This window comes from Pelobates fuscus, chromosome 11, assembly GCF_036172605.1.
Source record: "Pelobates fuscus isolate aPelFus1 chromosome 11, aPelFus1.pri, whole genome shotgun sequence".
NCBI lineage: Eukaryota > Metazoa > Chordata > Amphibia > Anura > Pelobatidae > Pelobates > Pelobates fuscus.
This window is the reverse complement of record NC_086327.1, coordinates 99,315,603-99,343,417: the sequence shown is the minus strand read 5'-3', so window position 1 is coordinate 99,343,417 and position 27,815 is coordinate 99,315,603. Positions and strand designations below refer to the sequence as shown.

The window sequence follows — 27,815 nt, the reverse complement described above, 5'->3', positions numbered from 1 at the left end:
TTTCGTCATTCATCATTTCTAATTTACTGGACTTGTCTTTCATTATGTTCCAACTGCTCTCAGTCTAGCCCATGGGTCCTCAAACTCCGGCCCCCCAGATGTTGCTGAACTACAACTCCCATGATTCTTTGAATGACATAGATAGCCAGAGAATCATGGGAGTTGTAGTTCAGCAACGTCTGGGGGGCCAGAGTTTGAGGACCCATGGTCTAGCCTCTATATATTTGGTTGAGAACATCTGAATTATAGCTTAAGAACTTTAAAGGGGTACTATAGGCATGCAGACCACTTCATCTCATTGAAGTGGTCTTGGTGCAGTGTCCCTTAGTCCTACAAGTAAATTATTGCAATTTTAGAGAAACTGCAATGATTAAATTGCAGGACCAAGACTGCCTCTAGTGGCTGTCAATCAGAAAGCCCACTTTATTACAAGGGAGGTTTTACAACACCCACTAACTATTCTGTTGGTAGGACCATAACTGCTAAACAGCGAGCATCCAGTGGCTGCTTGCTGTAATATTAAACAAGAGACAGGGCAGCTATTGCTCAGTTTATAATAACATACCGAGGATACCTGGCACAGGTCCCCCTGTGTCCCCACCTGTCGGTAATGGGTGGAGACTTCAAATGAAATGATTGAGAGTGATAAACTACTCACACAGCTATCCATTTCTCTTGCTCTTACAGTGGGAACAATTAACTAAATAACAGACCATAATTAACTACTTAATTTCCACCTCCGCCCCCACCCAGGAGTGGCAGGAGAGTGTCTAATTTGAATAACCTGGGTGAAACCACTCACTCAAAACATCAGACTTCTCCTTTCTTCTTAAAACATCTCTTCTTCAGACCCACAAAAGTCCGGTAAAAAAAACACAAGTACTGTTGCAACTTTTAAAATAAAATAAAAAACTGAATCGCAAAAACAAAACAAAATTGCTGGAAAAACACGTGAGCAGGTTAGCCCATTGAGGGTTATGCACAAATTGAACTTGCATGGTGGAGCCCATATAAGCTCTGGCTGTTTTTTTGCTTATATCTGCTCTACACTTACCTCAGTAAGTGCTTCAGTAGCGGTTACTGGGGTGAAAGAATGATAAAATGTAATTTATAGAGAAGTGACTAGTAAGATTTTCTTTTTGTTTAAATTATTTTATTGAGGTTCAATCATGACAAAAAAATCATTAAGACAACGTTGTTCCTGCATATAAGGCGTGCATAAAGAAAAAGTTAAATGAATAAAAGATGAACGATGTGATCTGCCCAAGAGCACAGCACTTTAGAAATGAGGTGGAGTATGGGACGATATATAGTGGCAGGCTTATGCAATATATGATCAAATAATGTAACTAAACCCTCATTATTTTTTGCCAAGGTGAAATGTTTTTGAATTAAACTATTACAATCTCTAAGATTTGAAATCATTGTTTAGTGAATAAGCGAGTGCGCTGTATTTTGTGTATTTTGGCCCCAGCAGCACCCTATAATGTATGCATGTTCAGGTGAGTGCAGCCCTCTTGGTTTCATATATATGTATATACACTGAACAAAATTATAAACGCAACACTTTTGTTTTTGCCTATGTACACAAAAGGTCTATTTCTCCCAAATATTGTTCACAAATCTGTCGAAATCTGTGTTAGTGAGCACTTCTCCTTTGCTGAGATAATCCATCCACCTCACAGGTGTGGCATATCAAGATGCTGATTAGACAGCATGATTATTGCACAGGTGTGCCTTAGGCTGGCTACAATAAAAGGTTTATTGAATGAGACCCTAACTGTTGACGGGGGCGGGACGTCCGGGTTTTCTGACTAGGAGGTAGTTAAGGCACTGCCTGGCTACCGCTCTCTGGGGCTAAGCCAATCAGCCTAAAAATCTAGATGCCCAAATATAAATAGAATGCGGAAATGGTTAAGCAGTAGTGATGTCCCGAACGGTTCGCTGGCGGATGGCGAACATATGCGATGTTCAGGTAAGCCCCATATTCGTCATCATTGAGTAAACTTTGACCCTGTACCTCACAGTCAGCAGACACATTCCAGCCAATCAGCAGCAGACCCTCCCACCTCCTAGACAGCATACAATTTAGATTAATTCTAAAGCTGCATTCTTTTTTTTTGTTTATTAAACATTATCCTCCATAGCCAGTAACCTGTGTTTATTACACATTATCCCCCCATAGCCAGTAATCTGTGTTTATTACACATTATCCCCCCATAGCCAGTAACCTGTGTTTATTATACATTATCCCCCCATTGCCAGTAACCTGTGTTTATTATACATTATCCCCCCATAGCCAGTAACCTGTGTATATTATACATTATCCCCCAAGCCAGTAACCTGTGTTTATCATACATTACCCCCCATAGCCAGTAACCTGTGTTTATTATACATTATCCTCCATAGCCAGTAACCTGTGTTTATTATACATTATCCCCCCCATAGCCAGTAACCTGTGTTTATTATACATTATCCTCCATAGCCAGTAACCTGTGTTTATTATACATTATCCCCCCCCATAGCCAGTAACCTGTGTTTATTATACATTATCCTCCCATAGCCAGTAACCTGTGTTTATTATACATTATCCTCCCATAGCCAGTAACCTGTGTTTATTATACATTATCCTCCCATAGCCAGTAACCTGTGTTTATTATACATTATCCTCCCATAGCCAGTAACCTGTGTTTATTATACATTATGCCCCCCACAACTAGTAACCTGTGTTTATTATACATTATCCCCCACAACCAGTAACCTGTGTTTATTATACATTATCCTCCCCATAGCCAGTAACCTGTGTTTATTATACATTATCCCCCCATAGCCAGTAACCTGTGTTTATTATACATTATCCCTCCATAGCCAGTAACCTGTGTTTATTATACATTATCCCCCCCATAGCCAGTAACCTGTGTTTATTATACATTATCCCCCCCATAGCCAGTAACCTGTGTTTATTATACATTATCCCTCCCATAGCCAGTAACCTGTGTTTATTATACATTATCCCTCCCATAGCCAGTAACCTGTGTTTATTATACATTATCCTCCCATATCCAGTAACCTGTGTTTATTATACATTATCCCTCCCATAGCCAGTAACCTGTGTTTATTATACATTATCCCCCCATAGCCAGTAACCTGTGTTTATTATACATTATCCTCCCATAGCCAGTAACCTGTGTTTATTATACATTATCCTCCCATAGCCAGTAACCTGTGTTTATTATACATTATCCTCCCATAGCCAGTAACCTGTGTTTATTATACATTATCCCCATAGTCATTTATCGTTGGACCTAGGCAGCATGATGTCTTAGGCCGGCCCAGAGAGTGAGTGAGTGAGTGAATAATATAATATATATGTTCAGAAACATATTAGTAATATATGTAAATCGGGTTCATGCAAAGAGGGTGAAAAGGTATTAAAGAAAAAGTGGTATAGCGGATGGATGAGTAGTTTGGTTCGTTTTAGAGGTTTGTAGAGAAAGTATATAGTGATCATGATTTTTAGCGATATCCAATATTTTTAAGGTGGTCTCAAACAAACATAAAATGCTATATAAAATTTGTGGGAATATCGAATAGTCGTGTACAGTAAATCAGAGAGGGCTCAGAATATCGAACCATCGATCGGTATCCAACCTTGTGCAAATGGGGAGTTTGCGGTTGTGCAAATGGACTGTTTGCGGTTGTTTGCGGTGCGTTAAACGGGGAGTTTGATCTGTCACTGTGAAGCGGGCGTAACCCTTACACTACCTGATCGATACAACATCATACCTAATGTTTTAAAGCACGTTATTCCAAACAATTTAGGAATGTTAGGTGATTTATGCCCTTTATGGATTAAAACCAGACTCTGCATCAACTATGTAATTTTCCATGGGAGTTTTGCCATGGATCCCCCTCCGGCATGCCACAGTCCAGGTGTTAGTCCCCTTGAAACAACTTTTCCATCACTATTGTGGCCAGAAAGAGTTCCTGTGGGTTTTAAAATTCACCTGCCTATTGAAATCTATGGCGGTTCGCCCGGTTCGCCCGTTCGCGAACATTTGACGAAGTTTGCGTTCGCCGTTCGCGAACGGAAAATTTTATGTTCGCCACATCACTATTAAACAGTGTGAAGACAATCAAAGCAGGTGTAAACAAATTCCCCACAGATACAGAGACTACTGGAATAAAGTAATAAACCGCAAATAGCTGAATCACTTCTAATATGAGTGCAAAGACCCTCGCTTTCTAAATTGATTATTAATTCTTAAGGGATTTCACACTTTTTTCACCTCACTGTTTTGTTTACAAATTATGATTGTATAATGATTAAAGGGATACTCCAGGCACCCAGACGACTTCTGCCCATTGGAGTGGTCTGAGTGCCAACTACCACTACCCTTAACCCTGCAAGTGTAATTATTGCAGTTTTTATAAACTGCAATAATTACCTTGCAGGTTTAAGTCCCCCTCTAGTGGCTGTCTACTAGACAGCCACTAGAGGGACTTCCGTGTTCATAGAGCACGTATAGTGTTTTAAGCGATGCTTGACGTCCTCACGCTATGTGAGGACTTCCAGCATCGCCGAAATCGCCATAGGAAAGCACTAAATCTACACCATGTTTTGGTTCTAATGAGAAAGCAGTTATGCTCTGACTGTCTCCATAAGGTAGCTGCTTCAGCATCACCTATACTGTTGCAGCCACATCACAGGTGGGACGATGTTATGGCTTGTTTTTGGGGTTTTTTTACGCAAACCTATGGATCAAAAGTGGACGCAGACCTGTCCAAATTTAGACACCTGCTGATGCAGGTTGTCATCCAGCTGTAGATTTCACTGCTGTTTTTAGAACCATGAAAAGAGTGTCTAAAGATCTAAATGCTACTGTGGATAGATATTAAAAGCCAAGATTGAAGATGCAGTCTGTAGTCTTCAGGTTGCAAGTGACTTCTTCACAGAAGCTTCCTTATATGTAACTAGGATATTCTCTTGAACAACTTGCTTTATCTATAGCAGTTAGGAAAGCATTATGGTTCTGCTTCTGGGATGATGACTCATCCTCCAATTCTGCCCTTCTATTTGAAGGGGAGCTGCTGTTTGGGAAAGCTTTTCATGAATCCATTAAAAGGCAGCTGAGGGTTGCAAGGTATTTGTATTTTGAGAGTCTCTATTTCAACAAGAAAATTCAGACAGATGAATCAAAGAAATATGTATGAAACCTTCTGGACGAAGATGTGATTTCTTAGGTCCCTTAACAAGAGCAGTTCCTGGGACAATGTTCGCCTCTCTTCTGATGCTAAAAGTAAAGGCACATGGAAGTCTATACTGGACCTAAGAAGGGCCAGAACACCACCTGGTTCCATTATCTGGATGATCAACTGCTGTAGACTCAGACCCACAGAAGGCAGGCGCACAGAAGGATAGAGTTCTTTCAGAACGCCTGAGGTTTGGCTGCTTGATGAATACCAACAATAGCCGTCTCACGCAAGCTCAGAGGATGACGTTTCTGGGTGGAGTATTCTATACTCTACTTTCCCCTATCTCAGGAACAGTTCCACATATGGTGGAAGTTTTCTCTCCCAGTTTCTTAATTTCCACTTGGTAACAGCAAGAAAGTAGATGAAACTACTAGGAATCCTGGCTTCCACCATCAGACTTGTCAGATGGGCTTAATGGGCATCTCCGGATTCCTCAAAGGTCCTTCCTATCTCAGTTCAACAAGAGAAAGGTGAATTGGAGCCAGCAACTGATGATGTCACCATCAGTGGAGTTACACCTTACCTGGTAGCTGAAAGAGAGAATATGTTTCTGGGTTTCCTATGAACAGAACTTCATTGGGCAATTATAAGCACGGATTCCAGTTTTCAAGGATTGGATACACATTGTCTGGACCATGTTACACAAGGTCTGTGGATAAGGAAAGGAACAATATTTCCATCTAATATTCTCCAAGGGAAATTCCAGTATGTCCAGGCCTATTATTACAAGGTCCCTTGACACACCAAGATCCTTAAGCTCTGGTGTTGAGGCTTGTGTCTCTAAATATATAGGCATCCCTGAGACTGTCATTAAGATCCTCTTACAGTACTATAAATACTTTACAGATTACAAACTTGGTATGCATTTGTCTGTTGGTCTCAAGAATAGAAGTTGGAATTACTCATCAATCATGCCTTAATATGGTCTGAACTATAACACTCTACAGGAGCACAGATTGGCACCTTCCACATGGATGGGTACCCATTGAGCATTGGAACTTCTGGTGCTTTGATTCATGCAAGCAGCAATTAAATTCGAGCCGAGTGTTGAAATCCATATGTGACCTACCTCTGGCCTTACAGGCTCTGACTAAACCACCATTCAAACCTCTAGCAGGAGCTTCCATGTTTTCAGCACAGAAAGTGTTGTTGCTGGTGTCTGGTACCTCAGCAAGGTGAATGTCTGAACTCCAGGCTTGATCCTGTGTACCTCCATTTGCTAATTTTCAACAGGATATGGTTGCCTGCCATTTAGCACCAGAGGTCCTACCTAAGGTGAATGCTTATCAAGGTCATTCTCTACCTGTACGGAATGGTACCCATTGAGTATTGGAGAACCTGGTGCTTTGTGACCTGAGGGTGTTGAAGTCCATTTGTGACCTACTACTGGTCTTACAGGGTCTGACTAAACCATCATTCGAACCTCTAGCAGAAGTTTCCATGATATTGGCACAGATGGTGCTGTTGCTGGTACCTAAGCAAGGTGAATGTCTGAACTCCAGGCTACACAGGAGCATCCGGTGTACCCCCATTCACTGAATTTCAACAGGATACATTTGTCTTGCATTTAGCACCAGAGATCCTTCCTAAAGTGAAAGCTTTTCAATGCCATTCCCTACTTGTACCAAAGGATTTCAGGGCACTCTCCACTAGTGCAGTTGCAGCATTGTGTGCTTCCAGTTTGCTGAAACTTTGTAAAGTTGGCTTTTGAACCTCTTTGAACTCGTTTGTCCAGCATTACATACTGGACATTGAAGCAATCAATGAGGCGCAATTTGGATGTCTCATCCTATACTCAGTTCAGTCTTCTAATCTATGTTGAATAGTTCTGGTTATTTGATTGCCAGTTATGTATGTTTCTGTCCCTCCCTGGTAAGCTTGGGTATTCCCATGTGTATATGCTGCCATGATTAGCCAGGAAAAAGGAACATTTATTCATACTGACCAATTTTCTGTATGACAAGCTTGGTTAACTTCAAAGTGCCAACACTGAATATTAAACATGGAAAGAAAGTTTGTTTGTTACAAAATTACTGTACACAACAGTGTGTATCAATCCACTAAGATAACTTATGTTTATTTTTAAGCACATGACACGTGAAAGGAGGGTCTGTCATGCAAATGATCTTATTAAATAGCACAAGCATATACATTAAAATTATACTACGGAAAATGTTTAAATGTGTCCAATTATATTAAACAAAACAGGGTTAATACAATTTAAACTACACTAAGGTGTCAAAGAACTACAAAGAACATGTTCTTTGAGGTATGGCTGCTGTTTGCATGGTGACAATTTGTCAAACTCAATTTGAGAGTCACACATGCTGCGCTCATGTCATCTGTCAATCTGTATATCAGATTAAATATAATTCATGATCAAAAACAACTGCTCGCAAACATATGATGGTCCAAAAAATGTAAGGAGTGCAATCCCCAGAGCTCTCATGGATTTGAAATTATTTGGCAGAGGATTCCTCACTTTTAGGATACCATTCTCTGCTCTGCCAAATGGTTTTCCTGCTATACTATCACTCTATTTTTGCTCTAGAGTTGTTTGTTGATCATTTAATTTATTTTTTCCAAACAGAGCTTTCTTGAAACGCTAATACTTACATTTCCAGAATTTACATTAATAACCATTTAAAGCATGAGATAACTAGTACTTCAAAAATCGCTTTATCGGGATTAGTTATAAAAGACAAGGTTGTCTCCATATTGCAGAACTGAGAAAACTTGGCCTTTAAAATGCTCTTTTGCATGTTCCACAATGTTGGAAAGCATTCTAGGAATTCTTTTCTTTCAGCATCAACAAGTTCAGCGATATCTTTGTGGTTGGTTTCCAAGTGACGTTTTACACTTGACGTATGGCAAACAACAATATCATTACAAAGTATACAAAATGCTTTTCCATTACATTCAGTCATTCCAAATGACTCTGTCTCGTGGAATGATCTACCGCTGTCTATTTTTAGTTTGCATTTTTGTTTGCACGCATTTCTTATTTCAAAACTCAAGCACAGCTTTTTTGACAATGCAATCTGCACTAGAAGAAAAAGAGAAGAGGACATTATAGAAGTGACAACACACAGTAACTGCACTTATTTATTATGAATATACTGGCTAAGTCGCTGAAGTCCCTGTTGTACAACAGCATTGATTATTTATCATAAACACAGGGATGTAATATTGTGAGAAAGGGTAAATAGATTTGGATTTAAAAACAAAAACTAAAACTCATTTTTACTAAGTGCAAGCACATAAAAAATGTATACATGATCAAAAGTGATATAACAAATAAAACACAAAAATAAATATAGCCTGCCCCCCTACTTTCTGCTTGCGTATTAATATAATTTATTTATAGATTGCCGACAAATGTCACAGCACCAGATACGATAGGTAAGGAGTAATTCAAGACTTAATTTTAACCTAAGAGGCAAAGCAATGCACAAGGTCTCGAGGAGCCAGCCCATAAGCTTACAATCTACAAAGGAAGAGAACAAGTGGAGAAAAGAAGAAAGCAAGAAACGACTCTCCCAAATAAAACCCTGAACAATAATGACAGAACATTCAAAGAGATGCAGGAGATACACATGTTGAACATACGTTGCAGAGGTACTTACACACATCTCACTATAGTACCCTACTCAATACTGAAAGAAAGCAATCTAGAGGTCGAGCATCAACAGTTCATGACATGTAACAGTGCTGGTGGTTAAGTATAAAGAGATGTCTGTCTTTAACATGGTCAATACCAGTGCAGGTGGTGTGTACTTTAAATGGATGTATCACAATCAGAAAGAATAACAATGATTATACTAATTTAGTTATAGGTATGCACCAGCACCAACTATATATTTTTTAATGATCTCTTAATGCTAGGGGAAAGAAGCAGCAGGATTGTAAAGCATTGCCAACTTAGTGCCATAGGAATAACAATGACCATTGTCCTCAGCCTTTTTATTGGGTGTTAGCACCAAGTTTGGGTGCCCTCAGCCTTCTTATTGGGTGTTAACACCAAGTTTGGATGCCCTCAGCCTTCCTATTGGGTGTTAGCACCACGTTTGGGTGCCCTCAGCCTTCCTATTGGGTGTTAGCACCAAGTTTAGGTGTACTCAGTCTTCTTATTGGGTGTTAGCACCAAGTTTAGGTGTACTCAGTCTTCTTATTGGGTGTTAGCACCAAGTTTGGGTGCACTCAGCCTTCTTATTGGGTGTGAGCACCAAGTTTGGGTGCCCTCAGCCTTCTTATTGGGTGTTAGCACCAAGTATGGATGCCCTCAGCCTTCCTATTGGGTGTTAGCACCAAGTTTGGGTGCCCTCAGCCTTCTTATTGGATGTTAGCACCAAGTTTAGGTGTACTCAGCCTTCTTATTGGATGCAAGCACCAAGTTTAGGTGTACTCGGCCTTCTTATTGGATGTTAGCACCAAGTTTGGGTGCCCTCAGCATTCTTATTGGATGTTAGCACCAAGTTTGGGTGCCCTCAGCCTTCTTATTGGATGTTAGCACCAAGTGTAGGTGTACTCAGCCTTCTTATTGGATGTTAGCACCAAGTTTAGGTGTACTCAGCCTTCTTATTGGATGTTAGCACCAAGTTTAGGTGTACTCAGCCTTCTTATTGGATGTTAGCACCAAGTTTAGGTGTACTCAGCCTTCTTATTGGATGTTAGCACCAAGTTTAGGTGTACTCAGCCTTCTTATTGGATGTTAGCACCAAGTTTAGGTGTACTCAGCCTTCTTATTGGATGTTAGCACCAAGTTTAGGTGTACTCAGCCTTCTTATTGGATGTTAGCACCAAGTTTAGGTGTACTCAGCCTTCTTATTGGATGTTAGCACCAAGTTTAGGTGTACTCAGCCTTCTTATTGGATGTTAGCACCAAGTTTAGGTGTACTCAGCCTTCTTATTGGATGTTAGCACCAAGTTTAGGTGTACTCAGCCTTCTTATTGGATGTTAGCACCAAGTTTGGGTGTACTCAGTGATTGTTGTCTCCCCAATTTCTTTGCAGTAAATTAATAAATAAAACCATGAAGGAGAAAAGAACATGGCTGCTGCCACTGACATTTTTTTTTGTTTTTTCTAAACACCGTAGACACACCCAGGTAATCCCTAAACCCTGGACTGGTAGGGGGTCCTTGAGGACAAGGTTGAGAACCCCTGTGTTAGTCTCTCTTGTGTTATGTCATTATGTGTGTGTACTGAAGTAAAGAGAAGTTCTATTTTACTACAATGTCTGAGAGCCATTTGTGAATATATAACATGCGAATACATTAAAGAGGTTAAAAATAGTGAGAAAAAAGAGTGGAGCAGTAATTGTCAGTAAAGCGGCTGTTTAGGTGATAATCCCAAACTAAGTGCAAATAGTGAAATTCTTAAGACATAATACTTGGTATAATTCGTCCTCCAATCGGCTTCCTCTCAGCACATATAGAGAAATATATACAAGAAACACATGATGGTGTAGATTGCAAAACCACAATGCAATAATCAAGGTATTCCCACAAATATACTCAGAGATTATAGGACTAAGGAAATACCTCAATTAAATGTTTTGAGCTATGAAATGCTCCAGAAATGCAAAGGTTTATTACAAATTAAAAATTAAAAATCACATGAACTAAAAAAGAAAACGTGTCAAAACATATATATATATATATATATATATATATATTTATATATACACTATAAAAACTGCCTCTTACAAGAGAGTATTGTGAGTAAGGCACGGCATCCGCCGCTCACTGCCCAGCTTTAGTAAACGGGTGTAGGAGACTCTGGCTTCATTATGGGAGCTGCAAGGATGCTTTCAAATGCTGGATTGCAGAGTTGCTTCCCGAGCCTCTGTTGTCTCCTCCCCCTTCTGTGATGTCAACGCGTTTCACCGGACACCCGGCTTCCTCAGGATGTGATGCTTCAGTGGCCATCTTTGGTAAGGGTATTTAAAGTCTGTTCCCATACAGTCATTGTTTCTTATTGGTTCCCCTGTCAGTCCAATTTAACCAAATATTGAACCATTTGTATTAGGTTTAGCTGTTTTTATATTCAACAGGTTTCTAATTGAAGCCTCTACACAAGGTATTTAGCTGTCTATAGTCCTTAAACTTGAATATGGCAGTAAAGCATCATCATAAAAACAGATACATAAATAATAACACACTAAAATATATTTTCAATTTTGCAGTACAGTAAAAAACACATTGCTTATAAAAGACACGCATCTGTCAGTTATGGAGCTCAAGCTACTATAAATCCTCCGTGTCTACTTCAAACGGGAAAATAACAAGAAAAAAGGTTACTTGCTTTTTATTTTTTTATAAAAAAAATGCCCTTTTCATCATATGTTAAACAAAAAAATAGATTTATAAGGTGTCTACCTCTTAATAAAATTTAAACCACTGTTATAAAACCAACGAAAAGGCAGAGGGATATAGCTTCAAAGTATTAACAAAGGTGTTAAACGTTACAATCAAAAAGTGACCATGCAGCAGTTCTTAAAGTGACAGTGACCGTGACGGTGTGCATGAGGTTTCCATATGAATAACATTTTGTGATGTTGGTTCTGCAATTCGTATAAAGTGTCCAATTGTAAACAATATTCAATAAAAAGGCAAAAAGGCATAGATGGCCGTTAAAAATACAAAAGTGACAAATAATTTTAAAAATAATGATGCTGTTAAAAAATGGTCAAAAAAAAGGGGGGTATAGAAAATGAACAATGACCTGCAGAGATGAAAACATTGGAAGAACAAAAATATAAAAATATATAAATATATGTAAGTATGAAAATATATATATAAAAAAAATATATATATATATGATAATATAAATACACAACACCTGATTATTTTAAAAAAATGGCAAATTTCTAAGTCATTCAAGCCGTCAGGTGTTATTGTGTTCAATGTATAGATCCATTTCATCTCTGCTTGTCCTAGAGTCCATTTCATTTCTGCTTGTCCTAGAGTCCTTGCATTGTGGTTTTGCAATCTACACCATCATGTGTTTCTTGTATATATTTCTCTATGTGCTGAGAGGATGCCGATTGGAGGACGAATTATACTAAGTATTATCTCTTAAGAATTTCACTATTTGCACTTAGTTTGGGCTTATCACCTAAACAGCCACTTTACTGACAATTACTGCTCCACTCTTTTTTATCTTGCACTGAATTTGTGTGTTTGAGGGTATCACACCTAGAGTGTGCTGGCAGCAGTCAACTACAATTGGATTGGAAACAGCAATATAATCGTATTTATAATATCAATAGAATTTCTGAGAAAGGGTGCTCCAAAACTAGTATTTTTTTCCTTAATTTAGAGGTGAAACTTAAACAAAATTTAGATATGTTCCAACAGATTTGTAAGAATAGGAAATATAAAAAATGTATTTGTGATTCAAATGATTACTGCACTGGTAAAGTATACAAATGATTTAGGCGTAGAGTAAGGGCAGACTCTGATAATTTTTCACATCAGACTATGAATCATAGAAACATTGAATGTGACGGCAGATAAGAACCATTCGGCCCGTCTAGTCTGCCCAATTTTCCCTGGCCTTATCTTATAGCTAGGATAGCCTTATGCGTATCCCATGCATGCTTAAACTCCTTTACTGTGTTAACCTATACCTAGTCCATGCATCTACTACCCTCTCAGTAAAGTAATATATTGCACAGCATATTCAAGATGTGGTCTTACCAGCAATTTATAAAGAGGCAAAATTATATTTTCATCCTGAGAATTAATGCCCTTTTTTATGCATGACAATACCTTACTGACCTTAGCAACTGCAGATTGACATTGCACAAACTGTTGCATAATTTGTTGTCTATAACAATTCCCAAGTCCTTCTTGTGTGTTGTTATTCCTAATTCGCTTCCATTAAGGGTATAAATTGCTTGTGCATTCTTTACGCCGAAGTGCATAATTTTGCATTTTTCTACATTAAATTTCATCTGCCATTTGAGTGCCCAGTCCCCCAGTCTAACTAAATCCCTCTGCAGCAAAGTAATATCTTGTATTGCTATAACTACACTGAAACATGACTTTTTATCATCTATATCATTTATAAACACGTTAAATAGAAGGGGTCCCAGAACAGAATCATGATTTGTTGTTTTTTGTGTGTTCTCTCAACTTATATAGACTCAAGCTGATTCAGTTCGGCCACTTCTTTTTTTTATTTTGCACTCCCACTAATGTGGTGGCCAGTGCCTTATATTGAAACTTTTGAGTATTGAGTAATTAATTAAACTAAGAATGGATGCTGAATTTGCATATTTTATTTAATTGGAGGATTTACAGTAAATCGAAAATAAAGACTGGATTCAGTCTGTGGGTGTTTAATAAGGAGACTTTACGCATCAGGGGTCAGAAAGTGAAGCATTTTAGAGGGTTTAAATTAAAAGATCAAGGCCCTTAGATTTTCACAATGTCATTTTCTTCCTTAGACATTCGATGATGCAGCAGTCTACCAAGAGTCTCTTGTTCCAAAACTAACAGGAAAAAAAATAAACTCTATTGTTCTGTAAATAACTTTCTTTCACAGATCCCCGATGCTTGGGACAAGATGTGCTCTCCTATCAAAAGTTAAAAATAGCTCAACATGACGTCAGGTGGAAACAGTTACAGTAGAAAACTTAAAAGATGAAAATGCGATATTGACACATCTACGATGTTTGTTTTATGCTGCATTAGCTAATAATCCAATCAGCAGAGTTTGCCTAAGGTGTGTAGCAATTTCATTGTCACTAGCTCAAACTGTTAAAGTGTATTATTGTTCATTCTCAAACCTCAATCTCTAAACTGACACAGAAGCACCTTAGTAAGGAAACCTGGGGCAGTGGAACGATATCTGAACATTTTTTTTTTTTACCTTATCCAGGAAGAATTTAGAAATTTGGGAAATACTAATTTAAAGCTACTTTTAAAAAAAACAAAAAAACATCTAAGTTTTGTGAATTTGCATCACTCAGTGGACTGAAAGTGTTTAAACCTGATATTTTTTAATGTTGCTGTTTTCAAGAAGACTGCATTGGAATGAGAGGTGACACTATGCTAGCAACTAATAAAATAATTTGGACTTACCTTCTAGCATACCTCATTGTACTTTGCCAATGGAGTCTACAGTCTACCACAGGTAAGAATTGAAAATATATTTTATAATAGTGAACTTCAACAGGATTCTCTAAAGCAGGCAAAGGCAACCTTCGGCACTGCAGATGTTTTGGACTACACCTCCCATGATGCCTTGCCAGCATTATATGTGTTAGAGCATTATGGGGGATGTAGTCCACAACATCTGGAGTGCCGAAGGTTGCCAATCCCTGCTCTAAAGCTTTAAAACTTCAGCTCTCACTATCACCAGCAAGCATGTTCCCAGAGAAATACACTAAGGATAGTGGGATTTGTAGTTAATTAAGTAATTTAGTTGCCCATGCTTAAAATTGTATGTGCTATATTAGCTATGTCAAATATTACAGCTATAGTTTAATTTTTAAATAATCAAGTACCACATGTTACATAATATCTAATTCATGGATAACATGAGGTATTGTGAGAACTCTGATGTATAGGCATTCGTTCTAAAATGTTAATGTGGCTAGGATTGCTTAGTGACATCATATAAGTGAACAGGTTTTAATGCTAAACCTAGATTTGGTAGACTTTTTGTTTGTACCTGAAGATGACATGAAATAGATTTTTAGAGGTGTATTATAGTAACATAGTAAGATGTAATAAATTGACAACAGATTTGGAAAGAAAATGAATCAATATTTGAGACGTTTTCTAATTCAACCATTTTTGTTTAAATTCTGAAAGTTTGTTGGCAAATTCACTCTGTTCGCTGTTTAGGGAATAAACCACTAGATCTGAACATTTTCTATAAAAGTAATTCTTCAGTTTGAAAAAAGATCAATAAAACCGACATTCTGTTTCAAAAAAGAGCACAAGAAGAACAAAATCTTGTGTAGGCTATAACTGTTGTACAATTTCAAATAATTTTTTAATAAGCTACTAAAAAATTTTTAGATTGCTATTATGTATATTACAATAGTTTCTATTTCAGACAATACACATTTTTAACAAAATATCTTCCGCAATATTTCTGTTTAATCTAAATTAGGAAAAAGTGGGATTACACAAGGTAAAGCCCTGATATGAATGGGGACTTGGTTAATATGCCAGCTCACTAATAGAAGCATGTCAGTATGTCAAATTGATATAAAGAGCACGGGGGGTTTATAAGCTGCACAGAAATGAAAAAAGGTAGAACAGTTTTTAATAAGTTTTTCTGCCATTTTAAAATGTGCGGTACTCTGCATGAATTTTTATATACTGCAAGCAGTGCGCCAACTGTCATATAAAGAGGTGTGGGAACTCTATTCTCTATATAAATATAGCAAATGAACTGAGTTCTCATGGGTTACCACTGAACTAAGAGACCCTGGATCACAGTCAAAAAAGTACTTGGGAAAAGTCAAAGATTGAAAGAAAGATACAAGGAAAAGCTTATAGGACAGCCAAATGGTCATTTTAGCAGAGATGCTAAATAGAGTCATTCTACATTGATAGAATAGATAGACTTATTAATAGCCTATATATGTGAAATCAATAAAATATTAATGTTGGTTTTCCCCCGCAATAATTAGATAATTCATTCCATACTGGGGGCAGTTGAATTCTACACATTGCTGGGCACTAATTTCAAGACCTACCCAACAGAACTCGAGCACATCCCAAAACAAAAAATGGACAAGTGGCAACACTAGACACACATAGATTCAGAATTGTGACATTTTACTATTCTTCTTATATCCTGCATTCTCTAACGCTATAATGCAATACATTGTCATTATCCCAGTATATATCAGTTTGCTAGCAGAGAATTATGGGAGATTTAGTCCATCAAGAGCTGGAAGGCAAAGGTTAGACACACTTGATTTAAACTATAACAAGCTTCATCTGTGTATTTAAACAATACCCAGGGCATGCCTTAATTTAGGAATATTGTGTTTGGCTATTATATTAAAATGTAATGTCGTCTCTAGGGAGATGTGTAACTTCCTGCTTGTCTTGCTTGTTAGGGATTTGCCTGTCCTTAAAATATAAATCCCTTTAACTTCCCAGACCACCTAAAGAAACAACTTTACTATTATTTCTTTGTTTTATTAATTTTTGAGAATGGCAGTTTAATGGCATTAGCTAGTTACATTTTTGAGGGGTGACCAGCAAAATGGAGTTTCTTTCAGATGAGTTTACTCCAACCACATACTCCCAAAATGCTCTTTTTCCATAGTAGATACCCATTTGTCAGGTACCTGTCTGTCCTTGAACCAAGTTTACATAAACTGCTTCCTCACCATTCCACAAGTAGAGAGACTAAATTCTTGCCTGGCAACTGTTGCCTGTTGCAATGCTGTACCTACCTGTGTGCATCCCAAGGAGCCAAACCTGCAGGACATATTTGCCAAGCAGATACAGAACACCTGCCACCTGTTCAGAATTAGCTATAGAAATATCTTAAACTTTTAGATTTTTCAGTTTTTTGTTGTTCAGTCATAGCTAAACATAGCCTATTTAGAATAGCTTGGCATCATGGGAAATGTAGTTTATAACAATCTGGGATTTCAGTTTTATCCAATTCTGTTTTCATTCTGTAGTGTATCTGATTTAGGTGGTCACCCCAAATCCAAACTTAATTTCCCTCTGGTATGGACTTTCTTTGCCCCTTAATCACTTGCTTTGACTGAGTTCTAGAATATTATTTCATTCAAAACGTATGTGTGCGCGTGTTTTATTCAAACATTTTATTTATAAATATATAATTTTATGTTAATTGAACGCTTCTATATGTTGGTTTCTTACCAATCTGTTTATCTATCTGCATTTTGTTAGGTTAGGTTGATAGCAGGATGTGTTCTTGGGTGAAATAGATTCATCTTCTCAAGATATTAACTTCACAGTCAGTATGGTCAGTGTAATTGGTATGGTTTGACCTAATCAGTCTCTAAGCATATGTTAATCTCCCCTCATAAAAGATTAGTACGTGGGTGAGTTATATGTCAGGGTGACAAAAGAGACCTTTTATAATCAGGACAGCAGTTAGATCCTTCTGAAGCACTTTATTGATAAATGATATAAAAGAATTCACACAAAGTGATAAAATGATAAAAAGCTTCTTGTCACCCGTCCAGAAGATTCTCCATACAAAGCGGTCGCGATAAATAAAGCTGGAATCCGCCGGCTAATGGATTGAGCCACCGCAAGTAGATACTTCCGGGTTTCGGAGCGATCACTCTGGACGGGTGACAAGAAGCTTTTTATCATTTTATCACTTTGTGTGAATTATTTTATATCATTTATCAATAAAGTGCTTCAGAAGGATCTAACTGCTGTCCTGATTATAAAAGGTCTCTAAGTCCTGAGATAAGAGGACTTCTGCCATTACAGTTAGAGCAGACTTTTACTGCTCTACCTTTGTAAGTGAGATTTATTCCCCTTACTTTATCTTATACTATTTTAAAGTCATATTACCCTATGATCTTTTTTTCTTGTGTTTGTTTTACATATTTATGTTACCCTGAGGGGTGATCCACGCCAGTGGTGCTAAAAATTGTAAGTGTGGATTTCTCCCATATTGGATTTTTCATGTGTTGCACATTGCACATGCACTATAACATATTATTGAGAATTATCAAAAGAGTAACAAACAATGAGATAGTACCTGTTGCCTGGTAGTAGGAGTTGTGATGATAGCAACTTGCCAAAAATATATTAAATTATTGTAACAATATTTGAAAAAAACAATTAAATGGATGAGACCAAACAGACAAACACAACTTAGTTCATGTCTGACATGTTCTACAACTTTAAGGTAGCTTACTCATAAGCAATTTCAAAGATATTCACATGGTTCTAAGAAGGAACATTTGAATACATAGTAACCTCAGTACACAGAACAAACACACAGAAACCATATCATAGATACATAGAATAACAATGATTTAAACAAGCTAATACAATTAATAAACAAAATGAACACATCCTATGCTTACAAGCAATTACAGCACAACAGAAATCAAGAAAGGAAGAGTTGAAGAAGGGTGAAGAATCTAATTTTGACTAACACTGTGAACATTTAAAGTAACTCTGACAACGGTACAACAATAATTGAGGCATTACCAGTGGAATGGTGATATTACATGTTCAATTGGAATGGATGTAATTGCCTGTTTTTTATAAACTGTAACAAAGAGCATCCACATTTTCTGTGTTTTCCATAAATACATTTGTATTTGTACAAACTCCTAGTACAGAATGCAATGCCAAATAAAGTGTGGGTATACCCTCAAATAGAAACACCAGTTAATAAGCTTTTCGTTAATTACCCATGACAAGACTTGTATCATATTTTAGTCAAACATCTGATTGCAAGCTTTTAGTGGCTGTTAACATTTTATTTTAGTATTAAATGTAAAAGGGCAATCCAGTCCTTTAAAGCCCTACAACTCGACGGGTTATAACAGGGTTATTCACTAAGATGAGAACTCAAAGTGAATTTAAAGTGAATTTCACATTTTTGGACATCGTGTCTCAACTGGACGCATAGATGAATTAAAGAATTGTTTCCAATTCTGCTGTTTTGGCCCTAACTTTGAAATTCACTTAAATTCCTAACTGTAGTGAATAACCCTGTAACAGACAAAACAGACAAAATTGGCATTTTTATGAATATTCTTAGTTCCACACTCCTGGCTGTCAATCAGAGAGTCCTGAGTGTTTCCTGCTCACTCACTTTGATAACATATTCAAAGTGATTGTGAACAGCACTTCTCATAGGATCTGCATTGGATCTGCGCTTTTCTACGAGAAGTATTTTAGTTAGAAATTACAGCAAATACCACTTTGTGCCATAGGTCCCCTGTGCTTCTCTACGAGAAGCATTGCATTTGCCCAATGTTCATCACTATTAAGAATCTCCTGGGAGCAGAATGGAGATGCAATTAAAAGATGGTCTTGGTTTATTTTTACCATTAGAGTTTTCCTCATTTAAATGACCAAGGAGAGAGTGTTTATTTTACAAGAATGACTGATCCATGATAAGTTGTACATCTGGATTGTTTGTCAACTCGGTTCTTTAAATAGATCACAATAATGGTTATTGGAATTGGAGAGCGCAGCGACATGAGTTAAACAGAATATAGTCTTCAATAAGAAGGTATGCATTTAAGTGCATTGATATGATTGGTAACTTACTTAGAACAGAGCCCAAACTATTCTATGTACATTTATCAACTTATATATACATTGGTTGGAGGGGAAACATTGATTGCTGGACCTTTTGCTTTAAATTTTCCAATATGGGACAAAACTTGAGGCATGGACATTTATATAACTTTATATTTTGGTTTTTGCCATTAATGGACACTTTTGTAAATTAGAAGTGTAAGAAGCTGCAAGTGGCCAAGTATTTTTTATTTTTTTGAGGTGCGACCATTACAATTGTCACCTTCACAGTTAATTAATGAATTATTTAATATAAAATATTACAGATCATACTGTTATACAGACCTCAAGCAAATATATATATATAATATTTATAGATCTCAATATTTTATAAAAGTTGATTTGACACCTTCAATACCCAAATAGAGTATAAATGTTTTTATTTTCATGTATTTTTGTAGTATGAAGTTTAGTCCTTAATGCCTCAGTTATGCTCTAGTTATGATTACCAGCCTATAGAGAATTGCATTTCACTGCCAGATGCCACAGGCTACTGATTAATTTCCTATAAATTTGCTGAAAGTGTAAGCTTTCCCCCTCTTTTCGAACAGTACAGGTAGTTTCAATAAGTCAGCTTATTCTTACAGTTGCAGAATGGAGAGGAGTGAATAGATTTTACCATTTCACTGTCGGCATTAGATTTGCAGTGTCAATCAATACAGTACTTTTACAGGTGAAAATAAAATAAACGTGTCATTTATATTACGTAGTGTGAGTATCGTTAGCTGAGAACAAGGATTTGTTTTTAATTTTACATAAAGAAATAGCTCTACAAATATGTTCAATAGACCCTCAACTGACTAACATTGTAGTATGAGCTTAACTACATGTATATCATCTTAAGATAGAAGGAACATGGGAGAGAAAAATAGAGAGGCAAAATAAAGGGTGTGGAGGGTCTTTTCAGGTTTGGATACATTAGGAGAGATTGAAGTATCTAAACCAGTTTATGCCTATCTGCGTGGTATGTAGTCTAGCCATAATGTCCGTGTCTGTGCACATTTCTTAAATGTGCCCTTTAACCCCACCGTTGTCAAGTCCATCAAGTCCATCAAGTATATTTCCACCACCCACACCATCCACTGCTGGAGAGTGAACTTATTTGCTGTCGTTAATAAGTGCTTTATAAGACATTTCTAATGGAACACTGATTTAAGTGACTTAAAATATGCTCCATGGAATTGTATGAGGATGATTTGAAACAAGTATAAGGTCCTGGGTAGCAGATTAATTTTCACGTAGTTAACGTAATAAACTGGGACGCCACCTGGTTATATCTGACGTGAAGGTCCATAATAATGGGGCAAAATTATCTCGGCATATTTCACCTAACTCCTTGGAAACCTATATCCGAAGATTCTTTAACCCCTTAAGGACACATGGCATGTGTGACATGTCATTATTCCCTTTTATTCCAGAAGTTTGGTCCTTAAGGGGTTAAACGATTAAACAAACAGAAGGAGGGAACATGAGACAACCATGTCTCGTCCCATTCTGGATCTTTAGAAGCACAGAAAGAGGTCCATTTACACGCACTCTAGCACTCGGAACAGTGTATAAGGAGGACACCAAATTGCAGATATTGGGGCCGAAGCTCCTTGACTTTACCCGTATGCATTATTCAAACACTATTGTCGTATTTTCCTACTCTGTATGGTGGATAAATCTAACCAGATCCGGGTGGACAAATTGAGGTAGAATCCTCCCATTTCTAAGGGCCATAGTGTTTGGGAATAGATTTAATATTTATCTATTTTTGTCACATCTAATGTATGTGAGAGGAATTTAATTTTTGCTTTAAATTTATCACTAATATTTCAGACTCTTTGTGAACTATTTCAAGAAAAAGGACTTTGTATACTGTCTAAAGCTGTTCATTTCGAAAACATTTTATGAAAGATGAAAGAACAAGTGGAAAATAAACATTTTGTAAATTTACACAATTTCCATTTTTAAGTTTGCAAAGTGATCTGTACACAAAATTGCTGTGTTATATGTTTATATGCCAGCTATGATTCCCTTGCTTCATATAAATGTTATGCTACTATTGTTTCAATCAAAAAAATGCTTGGTAGTGAATGGGTTAAGGTGCTTCGTTAAACTTTTGGTTAGTTCATGACCCAGTACTAGCTGTTTAAGTAATTAAATTAGTCATTTAGACGGAAACCAAATTATTTTATTTACTTAGCAAACCTATATTCACATTTACTGCAGCTTAAATACACATCACTGTGGGTTTACTGCTGTATAGGTACACATGGGAGACATGGAATTATATTGATCTAATACAGTTTGTACCAGTACTGCTTTTATGGTCCATGCTGTGAATTTCAGCAACCCTGCCATGTGGAACAAATGTTTCTTGTCTTCCTCCAGAAATGTATGGTCTTAATTAAAGGCACCCAGACCACTGCATCCAGGGCCGAATTTTCCTATAGGCTAACTAGGCTTCAGCCTAGGGCCTCAAGATCAAGAGGGGCCTACATTCAAATTGTTAGCAAAATTAAAATTACACTATTCTAAAAACAGTGAACACTAAAACACTGAACCGAAAATAAGGAGAAACTCTACGAATATGATATGACCAGTGGCGTACTAAGGGGGGGGCGGTCCGCCCCGGGTGCCACTTACTAGGGGGGTGCCCTAGTGGCAGACTGCAATGCCCCTCCTGCCGTGATCGCCGAGACCGGCGGTCTGCAGCTCCACTATGTGCAGAGCTGCAGACCATGGATCTCGCGTGCACTGCCCAATCAGAGCGTTGCCGCGGGTTACCACGGCAACGCTCTGATTGGGTCTCGCGAGATCCATGGTCTGCAGCTCTGTGGAGCTGCAGACTGGAAATGAGGGCCACCGGACCACCAGCGATCCCACTGGACCACCAGGCAGCCCCCACTGGACCACCAGGGATTTAAGGTAATTTTTTTTAGTCACCCCCCCTCTCCTCATCACCCCCCTCCCTCTCACAATCACCCCCCCCCCTCCTCATCACCCCCTCCCTCTCACAATCACCCCCCTCTCCTCATCATCCCCTCCCTCTTACAATCACCCCCCCTCCTCATCACCCCCCTCCCTCTCACAATCACCCCCTCACAATCATCCCCCTCACACAATCACCCCCCTCTCCTCATCACCACCCTCCCTCTCACAATCACCCCCTTCTCCTCATCACCCCCCTCTCACAATCACCCCCCCCCCTCTCCTCATCTCGACTTTTTTTAATTTATTATCCGTGCCACATTTTTTATAAAGGTTAGTACCAATCACAACATGTTTCATTTAACATATTGATATATATCACAGTAATGATGTATTCTATTGTCTCTCATGTAATTTACAAACTTAAAAATGGGAGGTGAAAGGGCCTCATAAATGGAATAGCCTAGGGCCTCTTTTCATCTAAATCCGACCCTGACTGCATCTCATTGAAGTGGTCTGGGTGCAGTGTCCCTGTCTGTTTAACCAAGCAATGTAATTACTGCAGTTTCTCAGAAACTGCAATGTTTTACATTGCAGAGTTAACTCCATCTCGATCTCTGTCAGACAGCCACTGGAAGCTCTTTCCTTTCCTGATATTTGACGTCCTCACGCTTTGCGCTCACTGTGCATTAGGACCCACCATTGCTGTGCCGTTGAATTAGGAGGAAGCCTAGCCAGCGTAGGTACAAATCATTTTTAACCCATTAATCAGTACTCTGCTGGGGGGGGACATTTTTCTATCCCAAACGCTTTAGTGTTCCTTAAACTCAAAAAAATGGCAACTTTCTATACTTCCATAACAACACTGCAAGAACTTTCTATGCTTCCATAACAATACTGCAAGAGCTTTCTATGCTTCTGTAACAATACTGCAAGAACTTTCTATGCTTCCATAACAATGGAACTCTTAAGAGTCATGTCCTGAAGATCCATGTTCCAAGATCCAATGAATTGCATTAGTGATGCCCTATTCAATCCAAGTGTATAGGGAAAAAATAAAAATGTTCTGCTCTCTTTCAACAATCTTCTCCCTCCAGAATATAACAAGAACTTTAGCCTCAGACTTGTCCACACCCCCAATCATAAAGAACAGAAGAGGGAGAGGCTGATTAATATGAAGGCGTGGGAGATATGATAGATGCAGAAACGGAATGTGAAGGCAACATGGCTTTCCATTCACGTTTTCTATACTTGCTTTCTTATCTCTTTAAATCCAAGATATTAAATTAAGTTGTGTGCTTAAACCTCCACTGTACTGTGATATTAAAATACCAACATATAAGCAATGTAAACCAACCACCCAATCTTTATACCAAGTTTGAATTCTTTCACTGGGACAGCTTTACGAACATCTGTGGGATAGCTTCTGTCTGGGGATTTCTTTATCCCATCAGTGTATTGGATAATTTAGTCATGCCTTCTCACTTTTTCCTTACTTCAATGTTTTATATACTTATAGAGTTATTTACTAACATGAGAATTTAAAGTGAATTTCACGTTTTAGGCCAATATAGTTGAATATGAAGCATAGCTGACCGATAATTTTTCCAGTTTGTCTATTTTATATATACTGAATTCTCACTTACATTTTTTAATTTGTAGTGATCAATTTATTAGGAACACGTATCGAGTAAGTAAAGGCATAGCCAATTGCTCAGGGGTGCCCACAAGGTATATCCCCAGATGTTGTAGAACTACAACTCCCTTGATGCTTTTCATGCTTGTAGACTGCCTTTAGAATGACAAAGTAACATGGAAGCTGTAGTTTTAAAACATCTGGGGATCTACCTTTTGGGAACCCCTGGTATAGACCATGGTTTATTTATATGAAACTGATGCTTTTTGGATTAAGCTTGTTAGCATGTCAAGATTTAAAATTTGGCACAATGTTTTCGGATATTCAAATCAACATTTTCTTAGCCATCATAATGCTTAACATTTCAGTTTCATTTACGAATATTTATAAAGTAAAAGCCGGCACACATGTACAGCATTATTTACTAAAGTGTTTTATTGAAGCCTAATAGAATCCTTAATAATTAAAATTTTAGTGAATTTCCCGGAAAGAATTAAAATCTGTATAATTAGTAAAACATATATGAATAACAATCAGACAAAAAAAGAAAAAAATAATAATACATAGGTACATAAAAACTTGAAATGTAAATAAACTACACACAAATTTAGTTAGACGAATAGGCTTTTTATATGTACAAACATTTATTGTTATGCACTTCTGTTTTTAAGTTTCAGGAGAAGTTAGCACTTTTTTTCCCAAAAGGCTTTAGGTCACACAACTGGTTTAGAGTAAGAGTTATTCAAAAAAGTGATTGAACACAGTGAAATACAGTGTTTTTTTTTACACATTTATCAGGGCTAGTCACTATAGTGAGTATTCAGAGTGAATTTAAAATTTAAGACCCAAATTGTGAAAAAAATATAATGAAACAATATTAAATTCACTTTGAATTCTCACTTTTATGAATGACCCTGTAAGACTTTATTAATAATTGTACAAGACAAACTATTAGTGAGCATGAGTCACGATACAGATGTACATACAAGAGGTATTAGTGAGCACGAGTCACGATACAGACGTACATACAAGAGGTATTAGTGAGCACGAGTCACGATACAGACGTACATACAAGAGGTATTAGTGAGCATGAGTCACGATACAGATGTACATACAAGAGGTATTAGTGAGCACGAGTCACGATACAGACGTACATACAAGAGGTATTAGTGAGCACGAGTCACGATACAGACGTACATACAAGAGGTATTAGTGAGCACGAGTCACGATACAGACATACATACAAGAGGTATTAGTGAGCAAGAGTCACGATACAGACGTCCATACAAGAGGTATTAGTGAGCACGAGTCACGATACAGACATACATACAAGAGGTATTAGTGAGCAAGAGTCACGATACAGACGTCCATACAAGAGGTATTAGTGAGCACGAGTCATGATACAGACGTCCATACAAGAGGTATTAGTGAGCATGAGTCACGATACAGACGTACATACAAAAGGTTTAAACTATACAATAAATGTAATATCAATAATGTCATGTCAATACATTAATACCTCCACTGTGAATGAGCGAGAACGTAAACCTAAGTAAAGGTACCTAGAAGTGGGGGGGTTACATGTATGTTATCATTATGATGACAATGCTGGCTATGTTACCATGGGAGGAGACACTGTTCCTCCTATAGCATAGTGGTCATAACTAAAAATGTGGTGGGGAAGAAGTAGGAACACGTAATTGAGGTATGGGAGAGCATCCCCTTAACTTCATCAAAAAGTACCATCTGGTATAGTGAAAGGGTTTTGTTTCTTTAAACGATCTATTAAAGAATGAACTTTGAGATATGCTAGAATAGAATGTTTTTTTTATATAAATCACTAGGTTTATAGAATGTTAAAATTTCTGATATGCTGTTATAATTAAGAAAATGTTCAGGGGGGCGTGGCCTGGACACTGAGCGAGCTGGACGTGTGTGCCTAGAGCTCCGCTCCGTCCACACCGCAGATTGCTAAAATCAGCTAAAATAACCAGCGACAGCCGAGCTTACCCGTCGAAAATGGACAGGCGGCAAACCAAGAAACTCCCGAAAAAGGGACCGGACGCGGGAACATCGATGGCTGAGTTCTTTACGACGCCGCGAGGTGGGCCCGCGTGTACGCAAGATGGCGGCGGCACAGGCCGAGAAGCCGCCGGATCGCCTAGATCCCCAGTGAAAGCAGCAGCAGAACCCGGGGACGCTCAGGGCTCCGTGGAAACAGCGACTATACTGGCGACCCTGGCGGAGGTGAAAGAGTTCCTGGCAGGGGAAATAGAACGCTCCACACAGGTACTGCGGAGCGAAATGCACGCCATTGGTGAACGCACCGCGCAATTAGAACATAGGCTGGAGGTTACCACAGCAGCACATAACACAGCAATCCACCAAGTGAATCACTTAACCGCCAGAATGGCGGCAGCGGAGCTGGCCATAGAAGACATGGCGAACAGGTCACGCCGTAATAACCTACGCCTGAGGGGCCTCCCAGAGAACTCAGGGGAAGGCCCTGTCATAGATGTGGTAACGGCTATACTCAAACCTCTACTTCCTGAGCTCCCAGACCACCTGTGGCATATTGAAAGAGCCCACAGGGCGCTGCGCACCAGGAGATCAGACACTAACACCCCGAGAGACATCATAATGCGGTTCCTGCACTTCCAGATGAAGGAGGCACTGATCAGGAGAGGCAGGGAAGGCCCAATCCGCTACCAAGGCGCTGATATCACGCTCTACCATGACCTCGCCGCAGCTACTCTACAACGGAGGCGGGAATGGAAGCCCATGCACTGAGAGCAGCCAACGTGAAGTACGCCTGGGGATACCCCTTTAAACTTCTAGCATTCAAACATGGCAAGACCTACGTCCTCCAACCTGGCGACGATGTGACAGCCCTATTTGCAGCCCTTGGGCTCCAGGCTCCGGCACAGATACCCTCCATGATGGACGACGCGGGTGACCTGCCACCTCTCCCTAGCGAATGGCATACCGCGGGAGAGTAAGGTACCGGGGCAAACGGGTTACAATCAACCAACTTAGATAAACTGGGGAGACTTACATATGGATGTGGGACATATGGACTCACCGGGAACTGTGTGCGGCATGGACATTGGGGAGGGGGACGGGGGGTACGGAAACTGGAAACGGGCTCTGGAGGTTCCGCCTCGAGACATGGCGTTGGGCCAGGGATACATGTAAAACTGTAAATATAGAACGCTTAAGCCACGAGAGGGCTGGGATGACGCAGCTCCGACATGGCCGCATACTAGCGCTGCATACCCCGATGGGGAAACCAGGCTCACCTATAAGGGGACTGATATAAGAACTACTGCAGCATATGGGACACTTACTTATACTTGCGGCACTAATATTATGTTAACTGCAATGTATGTACTGATTGGCAGATATGCATGGCCCCCCAGCGGCTGAATTTTTTGGTTCTCCTGTACACATACACCATGACTGACTATTGCAAACTACTTCCCATGATCCCAATATGAGACTTAATCCGGGCATACCACTCGCACACACACACACGACTGTACACAGGCCCCCGAGGGCAGTACACGCCGACAACCAACCCGGATAGCTCCAACCACATAACTGTTTGTCCCCCAGGACGCCATAAATACCCGACCCTGCCACCGACTAATACCGGACGGACGACCACATTGACGTAAACGTGCCATCCGGGGACAAACCCCTTAGCCAGAAGGGT

General features: G+C 38.8%; 1 protein-coding gene across 1 annotated transcript in view; it reads left to right on the top strand.

The window, feature by feature from the left end:
- Window positions 1-14,141: 14,141 nt before the first annotated feature.
- Window positions 14,142-27,815, top strand: part of LOC134576925 (mucin-3B-like) — a 108,178-nt gene continuing 94,504 nt past the window's right edge. The window contains exon 1 of the mRNA XM_063435593.1: window positions 14,142-14,398. Within this exon, the coding sequence (XP_063291663.1) occupies window positions 14,299-14,398 (100 nt within the window). The 5' untranslated portion in view covers window positions 14,142-14,298. The remainder of the gene's footprint in view (window positions 14,399-27,815) is intronic.